The sequence below is a fragment of the Trichoderma reesei genome (genome assembly GCF_000167675.1).
Source record: "Trichoderma reesei QM6a unplaced genomic scaffold TRIREscaffold_10, whole genome shotgun sequence".
Taxonomy (NCBI): Eukaryota; Fungi; Ascomycota; class Sordariomycetes; order Hypocreales; family Hypocreaceae; genus Trichoderma; species Trichoderma reesei.
In genome coordinates, this window is record NW_006711157.1 from 527,592 (window position 1) to 537,183 (window position 9,592).

The 9,592-nt window shown below is 54.3% G+C and overlaps 1 protein-coding gene across 1 annotated transcript; it reads left to right on the forward strand.

Moving 5' to 3' along the window:
* Window positions 1-476: 476 nt before the first annotated feature.
* Window positions 477-5,744, forward strand: TRIREDRAFT_78343 (uncharacterized protein; the record flags this gene model as incomplete). The annotated part of the gene is made up of 2 exons (XM_006965594.1): window positions 477-3,518; window positions 3,570-5,744. 2 exons carry the CDS (start codon window positions 477-479, stop codon window positions 5,742-5,744), a joined length of 5,217 nt encoding a protein of 1,738 aa, XP_006965656.1.
* Window positions 5,745-9,592: the final 3,848 nt, after the last annotated feature.

Here is a 9,592-nt window from a genome sequence, read left to right on the forward strand (position 1 = left end):
GGGGTACTTGCAAGAGCCAGCATAACAATGCCGAATCGTTTGTACCTCGAAGATTTCTGAGCGTGCGCCCCAGAGGCACGCCTCAGTGACCCGAACCAGTACAGCGCTCCAGCCGCCCCAACTTATAGGGGACGTGGACTCTGTAGTGGGGGTTTCGGCGCTAAAACGCGTGTCTGAGCGTGTCTGGGGCGTGATCGCGTCTGGTTTAATTGAATTGCCGGTAAAATTCATGGGCCGTGTCACTCCGTACCTCCTCCCAGCTCGCCGCAAATTCACCTGGCCGTGATGGCAGCGAGGCGGCCCGTCTGGTGAAGCTTTTGATATCCCTCTGCTTCTCCTCTCTGCTGAAAATTTGACCCGTTTCCGTCTCCTCCTCCGCCTCGGGTCGAATTCGCAGGATCTCAATGTCGAGCGGGCCGCGCTTCCCCCCTGGCCGATTCACTGCTGTCTAGATCGCCGACAGCTGCATGGCAGCCATGGCATCTTCAGCAGCTCCGGCTCCAGCATCTAACCTCGAATCGCTGCCGCCGCGGCCTCCGACGCCTCCACGAGAAGCAGGCAAGGAGAGCGACCCGACCGCCAGGACGATCCTGAGCCGCGCCTCTTCCTCCGATCCCCAGGACAGCCTCCAGACTCCTCCAACCGCCAACACTCCGACGTCGACCGATGTGCCAGCCTCCCAGTTGATGTCAAGCCGTACAAGGAAGAGGGTTGTTTGGTCGGCGCATACCGAGTACAAAGACCCAGTTGACTACCGATCAATCGAAAGGCTTCACCGGTCCTCCCCAATCTCCGTTCCTTCGCCCGCCTCCAAACCCATCAAGGGCATCCTCAAACCATCCCCTTCGCCGAATCCACTCGTCTCGTCCGGTGCCGAGTTCGATCTGGTCTTGGGCCAACCCAACATCATCGAGATGCTGGACTCGACAATAAAGCAGCTGGCTGGCGCCGATCGCGACTCGAAACTCGATGCGTACATGACGCTCTCCAGGGCCTTGAAGGCTTCCAACAACCTCCCTGACCGAGTCGCCCTGCAAGACAAGATGAGCCTCTTCATGCACTTCATCCAGCGTGACATCACGTCCAAGAACGACACTGGAGCTCTTGATACTTCACTAGTCAACCACGCCCTCACGCTTCTCGCCACCTTCCTTCACTTCCCTGCTATTGCATCGACCCTCTCCACCGACTTTGGGATATTCATTGTTGACCACTCAATCCGCGCCTTCGAAGATGCCAGCTCTCCCAAGGACGTTGTACGGCATCTGATGCAAGTCATTGCCTTTCAAAACTTCTCGCCCAAGGTTATGACCTCGGATCGAGTGGGACGGTTGGTCACGGCGCTGCATCAGATCGAAAACCACCTCAAAGGCAAGAGCATTGTCATGAGCCGGATACACATATATAGGCGGCTTGTCAAACAGGCACGCTTGCATATGGTTGCTCATTCGAGCTGGCTCAAGGATATGCTCCTGGATATGCTGAGCACCATCAAGGACATCCGAGCCCAGGCAATCAGTCTTGCAACCGAGGCCGGCTTCGCCCTTCGGTCCGAGAAGCAACTTTTGCGGAAAGCCAGCGAAATATTCCAAACGGCGAATGAAGATCAAACCTACATCGAGTATTACATCAAGAGGCTGCAGGAGATGCTCAAAGACAAAGCCAGCGCCTCGGCTGTACCACAAATATGGAGTGCCATCATTCTTTTCATGCGGTGCCCGCTAGAAAGGTGGCAGTACTATAGCCCTTGGCTAACCCTCGTCCAGTCTGCGTTCAACTCAGCAGATGCTACTACGAAGCAGGAAGCAAACTTTGCCTGGAATCGGTACATTTACCTTACCTTGGTTGATAGCAAGGTCAGCCCAAAAATACTGGGAACCCTCTGCCAGCCTCTCTTGAGCCAGCTACGAAGACGGGCAAACCCAAGACAGTTGGAAGAGGCCGTGAGGCTCCAGAGGACAGTCATTGGTGGCGCATGTAACTTATACTACTATGCATTCGCTCCAGGGAACGATAAGCTCTCCCTCGATTCGACATGGGACGTTGCCGTCCAGCCAGTCTTGTCCCAGCTTGTTGATTTGGATGGTAAGCCCGAAATCCCCGGAGACTGCCTCATGCAGGCCGGCCGTATCTTGACAAGTCTCTTGGATGTGGCCACACCTCGCATGTGGAGGCAGGATCGTATCATGGAGATTCCTCCTGCAAATCCAGAGGAACTGCCACCCTTGGACTCGAAATGGGTGAGGCGAAACTGCGACAAAGTCTTTGGGACGGCTGGTCCCATTCTGAGCAGGAGGTTCCATGACTTGGCCAACAAGGAATCTTTGTTGTACCGTTTGTGGTATGCCTTTGTCGGGGCTGTTGCCGCGGCATCAGCCAAGGATATCAAAGTATCGGAAGATACAGCCAAGTTCTTTGCTCACACATTTGGCTTACTATCCATGATCTGGAGAACCGGAATACCTGCCTCTTCAAACTTGCCAGCACCAGCGTTTCTGGCAAGTATCAGGAATTTCATCGACATACTAGTCAAGGCGCTGGGGATGCTTCCTTTTACAGAAAAGAAACTGGCCATGACGGTAGTCGACACCTACGAATCGTTTGCAACGCCCTCCCAGAACCAGGGCCGATCAAGCTCTCCAGGAATCGTCAGGACACCTCTACATCATCTCTTCTCAATGCTGTCCTCTGTCCCTCCAGGCGTTTCTGAGGACGAAGCTCTCTCCGAGTTCTTTCTTTGCGTCTTCGAGCCGTTCTTTCACGGCAAATCAACCAAAGCCCGCCTGGAGCTCACACAGGAGCTCCTGCAGCTGCTTCCTCGAGACTCGCCATCTCCCTCTGGACCGTGGCTGCTAGCCGCACAGAACTTGTCTCTTTCCTTGGACAATAACGAAACTACGGCCATTCTCACAGGTAGCGGCAAACTACTGGGACCGAAGTATCGAGATATTGTTTCATTACTTGAGCGCGGTCTCGTTGGGCATCCACAACTTGCATCGGAACGATGGTTTTCGCTGTTTGAGCGACTCTCAGAACACGTTGCGCAGCAACTAGGCGATGCCGGCCGCGCTCTCGCTGTTGTTGAACCCCTGGCAAAGGTGCTCCTGGCCTGTGTTGGAACAAGCGAGATCCAGAGGCCATCTGCAACCACTCTGAAGGCAACTCAAGTGCTTTTTGGTGTCGCCAAGCTTCCGCGCGATCAAACTGCTCTGAATACTGCACGGCAACGGCTGTGGGGAACTTCCCTGACGTCTGTACGATCAGGTTCGTTGGATCCGTTTGACAACCTTTACAAACTCGGTAATCAAATTCTGCGCACATTTTACAACAAGATCTCCGTCTTCGACTCGGATAGTGAGATAGTGCCTGTGATGCAGAGCATTGAGAGCTATCTTGTCAGATGTTTCTCTCAGCTAGGTCTCAAGGCCTTGACCGGTCTCCAAACCGGCTTATGCCTATGGATTGAGGATGACAAGTCATGCTATGCGCATGACGAAGAATCTCTGCTCTCAAAGACTGTAAGAACCACACGAGAACCTACACTGTTACTCTGTACTAACCCGCAACAGCTCATCCATCTCTGGGATCGGATATCTACCAAACTTGCAGGCCGAGGGCAGCTAACGAAGGACGAATTCAGTCAGTTAGAGCCACTCCTGACCTCGGCGTTCAAGAGCAAGCTCCCTGCCATTGTCGACACGACGATAGAACTATGGAATGTGCTCGCTCGAGACGAAGAGAACTTGGCTTGCTCGGACAGCTTAAAGTCAGTCGCTTCCGAAGCTGGGTCAAAGAAGCAACAGCTTCTGGCCAAGGCTGGGAAGAATGGCGGTGCGTTTGGTGCCCAAGAGCCGTCCCTCAACCAGCCGCCGGATGACAACGGTCTTGTTATGCTTTCGTCCAATTCCTCTCGATTGAACAATCAAGCGGCGTCTAGCTCAAGGGCAACTACCCGACTGTCGGCCCAAAAACGCCGAAAAGAGGAGTCCCTTGACACAAGTCGCACAAGGGCAACGAAACGGACTGGGACTCCCAAGCTCCGCCACGACAACTCTCAGGTCATGTTTACCCTGGTTCCATCGTCGTCTCCGCCTCCAGTAGACGATTCTCAGCACCTCACGGAGAGACAGAAGGAGGTCCGGGAAAGGCAGCGTGAAGCCGAGCACATCTATTCAGACATGCGAACAAGCTCGTCGCCTCCTCCCGAAGAGAAATCGCCCAAGACCGTTGAGGCTCCGGCCCCCACTGAAAGTCACGCGGGAGAGACAACACCGCGTCGTGCTGCGTCCTTTGATAACCTGGTCAGCTCGACACCGACTCCTCGACGAGGCCAACTCATGCAGGTGGATGACAACGACCCCCCTTCCTCGCCACCCGTGCCTCGGCCATACCCACTCCTTTCGGAGATCAAGTCTCGCTCTAGGATGGACAACTCACTGGATAGTTGGGAATTCTCATCGCCTCCAGGCTCGCCAGGCCCCAATGACCAAGAGGCAGCATCAGAGGCCCAACTGCCAGGAGAGAAACAAGCAGACAAGGCCAACGACAAGGCGAAAACCAAACCAAAAGTCGTTGGCATTAGCTATGAGAGAATTATTCCCTCCAGTTTCATCGAGGAGGAATCGTCATCCTCGGACTTGACGGACCTATCGGACAGGGAAGCCTCGCCCTCGCCGGAACCACCCCGGCTTCCCGAGACACCGACGAGGAAACGCCTGCTGCGTGATGCCGCCCGCGTAGAGGACAGCCCGAAATCAGGCGACGATGAATTCGTCGATGCCAGGAGCAGCCCTGAGAAGACTCTCGTTCCGCGGGCCACAGACACATCGTTTGCTCTCAGCGAGGGGGATGAAAGTCGAATGATGAAGCTTGCGGAGGAGCTCGAGTCGGGCGGCGGTCCCGTGCAGGACACTATTGAGGTGGTTGCAGATAGCTCCGATGAACACTCTAGTGCCGAGGAGCCCCGAGCACCATCACCTCCTAGGACTCGCAGGGCAGCTAAGCGCGCCAGCTCTGTGGTCATTCCTTCTACTCCCGCGGCGCCTGTTAATGAGAGCGAGGGGGCGGGCAGCAAGAAGAAGAGGAAGCGGTCAAGGTCCCGGCAAAGCGAGGGCCGTTCAAAGAAGCAACGCTCAGAAACGCCCAAACCTGCAAAGGATGTCGAAGCAGCCGCAGCAAGCGAGAAGGTGTCTGAGGCTGCAGGCATGGAGACAAGGGGGAGTGCCCGAAGACACCGCCAGCAACGCCAGCTCGAAGACAGCAACAAGAAAGCAGCAGCTTCGAAGAAGCGGTCAAGCAAGCGCAACAAGAAGCGGCGCGGTGGAGACACAGATGACGAGGCGGCGTCGCAGCTGGTTAAGGAGACCGATGCGGCGGCTACCGAAAGCCAGGAAGCGAGTGGCAATACGGAAGACGAAGTACTGCCATCCACCAACGAGGAGCCGCATCAGCAATCCCTGGAATCTATTGTGGCAGACGTCGATGTCGTAATGGATGATGCTGCAGTGGCAGACAAGCCGGAAAGCGAGCCGCAAGACACAGAACAGGAGGCGGAGGTGAAGAAGAAGGAGAAGAAGAAGAAGAAGGACACGGCCCTCACAATCATGGAGACGTTACAAAACAGCCTGGAGCAACTGCGTCAAGTCGCGCTGCCTCGGAGCGAAGTGTACAAGATGGAAGATGTGTTGATGGATCTGAAGCGCGAGCTGTTTGAAGCGGAGAGGCGAGGGAGGCAGAGCTCCTAAGGACGAAAGGAGAGACGGAGGAGCAGCCTGAAAAGGATGATTGATATTTTGTTACGAACTTGCATAGTGCGGCTGCATCGTCTACGGCGTCGAGAGTGTTTCTCTTTTTTGCTTGTATGTTTCTGTTTTTCTTTTTTGACCTCTTTCAAGATGTTTGGTTTTTGTGGTATATTGGAGCCTTGGCTGGTTGGGCTGTATGGAAATAGGGGGTCAAACTGTATGAATACAGAAGCAGATGATTTTCAATTCTGCGCCGGGGACTGTTTACATGGCGAGGTAGAGTAGATACTGTTTACGCTGAAAAGGGGGGGTGGTGGCTAGAGCATGGGTACATGACATTGCACATATAGACTCGGAGCAACAAAGGCTACCTATTTTCCTTTTCTCAAATGTTCATCTCAGCTAGGTGTCGAAGCCTCTATCAATCTCCATGAATATGGCCTTGCTAAGCAGAGCAACAGTCAAGGCGCTGCTGGTCCAATGCTGATGCCCCGGCTTCCCTTGTCGAGCCTCACTTGTTCTGTCTTTTGTCTCCAAGGCCTCGTTTCCCCTATCAGTAGACCGACGCGACTCTGGCTTGTCCAGCGTGTGGAAGCAAGGAGCCCGGCCGACATCACCATGACGAGAAAAAAAACAGGAACTAGAAAATCAACAGTAAAATCAAACTTGTGAAGCGAGCCGAAGCAAAGTCCGGCATGTGGAGAGGAGCGCGCGGACGAAGCCGCAGATATACGCTTCGGATGACCCAAAGGGGCAATCCGGCGAGACATCGTTGGGTGTTTAATACGAGTAGCGCCTACAGCTTTATATGGTGATGCCTGAGAGCTTGAGCTGAATTCCGGGGGAGCCACGTAGGGAAATACGAATTGAAGGCGGGAATGGAAAGGCCGTGTGAAGCGCTCGTTGATGCCGACGAGTTCATTTTCATCCCAGGGATGGCCTTGGGCGTAGAGATAGGAGGACATGTTGACGGCGTTGAAGTTCAACTTCGAGGAACGAAGAGAAGGAAGAGTAAAGTTGAGCTATGCCTTATATTGGCTAGCAAGGGAAAAAGATGGCATTGGATAGCTAAAGATGGAAATATGCGTCTCTGCTTTGCAAGAATCAGCCGTTGCGCAAGGAAGCCAAGCTATTCATTAGTATCAACCCAAAAAGTCGAATCAGCTTTGAGCCCGCGTATCCTTGGCTGCTCAGCTACCTTGACGCTCGCAGTCTGTTAGTGAACAATCGTTCGCCTTTGTAGCCAAAAGCAATGGTTATTCCTTTTAACGACGTGCGTTTAATGGATTGCCGTCGATGCGGAACCGCGAGACAGGCAAATAGATTTCAAGCCGAATGGCACATAACCACTCAAGCCACACGAGCAACTGGTCTTGCCTCTTGTACCGAAGCGAAGGGGGGAAGGAGGGCTCGAAGTTGAAGAGAATTCAGATCCTCACAGCAAACGACGTCAGCCCAGAAATCGTTGGTGAGAACTGACGGCGTCGCGATCCACGGAACCGTCTATTCACCAAAGGTTCGTGTAGGTAGTGGTGAGAGGAGGTGTTAATGCCTGGATCTCCTCAGCCATGCCATGTCAGGCATTCACAGGCATTCACAGAATGGAGGTCCTAAATTTCGAGTGCACCAATCATCGTGACATTGAACACTAGAGCGGCATGCAATGGAACAGTCTGGACCAGCGCTGGTCCCTGACAGCTTGGTCTGCCGACTAGTAGTCAGCCCAGTTTGCCTCAGGGTCCTCGTCGCCAGTGTGCCTCGGGTCGCTGTTTTAGGCATTCCCTGAGGGCAAAGGAGGGAATAGCTTCAAAGTTGCATGTCTGGGGAAGCCTGGGGACCTCGTCCGGGGGCAGCACGCGAGACGAGAGAAAGCGAATTCCGGGGACGCGGGGAAAAAGAAGGGTCGAGACTGCTGACAGATCCTTTCCCAGACTCTGAATTCTTATCGATTTGTCGGAAACTGAAAGCGGCCAAAGACCAGGTATTGACATGATACCACTATCATGATGATTGAGCGCATTGCCAAATCATCTAGAAGGAGTTGAAGAATTGTTAATCGCCAGATACCCGCGCTCGACCTGCACAGCATCAGGGCAAGGCGCTATGATGGCAGGGGCTGATATGCCTCGATCAGCTAGCGTCCTGGAACACAAGAAGATGTGCAACTTTGTTTTCTCCGATGCAGTCCTCCTCCTCCTCGGACTTGCTGACCACCCGCCCCGGCTTCTGCACACCAAGGTCAGCTTGCTGGCCTACCGGGAAGGCTATCACCAGGCACTAGCAGGATTCGGGCCAAAGAGAGGACATCGGGTTCCCTAGCTGGTGCGCGCCACCGGCCTGAGATGCCGTTTCGAGGCCAACTCTGGTCGAGTCTTTGGTTGTCAGAGCATTTCTCGAGAGAGCCACTCCCGCCAAGCGCTCTTCCATTCCGCGTCCCACTCATGAACCTGTTGGTCGGCATGCTGGTGACTCTTTGCTGCCTCCTTGGGCAAAAGGCGCGCACCAGGGTAGCGAGTCGCTTTCCCACCGGGATCCACCATGTTTCCCATGGGGTATTGGAGCTGATTTAGCGAGTGACGTCGGTTTCCCCACGTCATGCTGAACATCATCAGGTTGTGTTCTTCGTTTCGACGGTCGATTTCCCGCGTTGCCTTGACTCCTGGGCCGAGGGACGGCGATCCAGCTTCATATTGGCTTGTTCAAGCATGCTGAGAGCACGAGCATTGCATCCCGTTCAAGTGACGTGCTGTGGAAAATGGCGTCCGTTCGGTATCAGCTAATACGACTCGGCCGGTAGAATTTTAGACGGGCGAACGGGGGACCTCAACTGTTGGTGGTTGTGGCTGCAAGGCAAGGCGCTAAAGCTGCTAGTGGACAGGGGCCAGGCGACGAAGACGGCAATGGAGGCTTTTCGCAATACTAGTAGTAACGAGCCTGATACTGTAGACTCAGGGCTTCCATTGTCGAGGTCAGCGAGTGCTTTTGAAGTGAGGTTGAGAGAGGAGGATGAAGTCTGAGCTGCAGTTGGGGGCAGGCTCTACAGTTTCAACTGCCGTGATAAAACAGATTCCCAGCTTAGTAATAAACTGAAGAAAAAGCAGGAGCAACCACATGGAAAGGGCATCTACGAGTACTCCCACACGCCACGCGTGAAAGGCGGTGGAGATTCTGCAGGGAGGAGAGCCGAAATGGATGCAGAAACTCAGTCCGCCAGACAAACAAACTGGTTCCTCCACTAACCTGCTAGGCAGAGATCGACTTCTCCTCATTCTCCACGCCCCGGCCTCGAATGCCCTCATCCCGCATCTTGCCCCCAAGGGCGTCGTACACTGTACATGTCACAGGAGCCGGTGCTTCTGGCGTTGCCGCGTACATGTACCAGGTATGGACATGGCAAGGCAGCCAGATTGATCTACTGCAGCAGGTTCCCGCTGAGGGCTGGATACATCCATCCGGCTTGCTTGATTGTAACTCCAGCCACCATGGACGAGTACCAGGGTCGACGGGAACGGCCATGGACGGTCTGCAAGGCTCGGCGTCTCCAGTTTTCTGGCGAGTGTGACGGAGCCCTTCCCCGTCCGTGATGTTGCACCAGTTGAGCCAGTCGGTCGTGTTAGTGGCTGGCTTGCAGCTCTGTGGTGCGGATGCGACTTAAAAAGGCCGTGATATCTCCCTCCTTCCCCCGAGGTCTGATCTTGCCTTTCTCAGCCTGCCATCTTCATCTTCACTCCTTGGCTTCTCTTCCCTGCAATTAACGGGAGTAGACGGAATACAGAAGCAGCAAGACTGCTTCCAGGAGAGCCGCATTGAATAGGGACAAGGAGTGGCCTTGACGGCAAATCGCCATC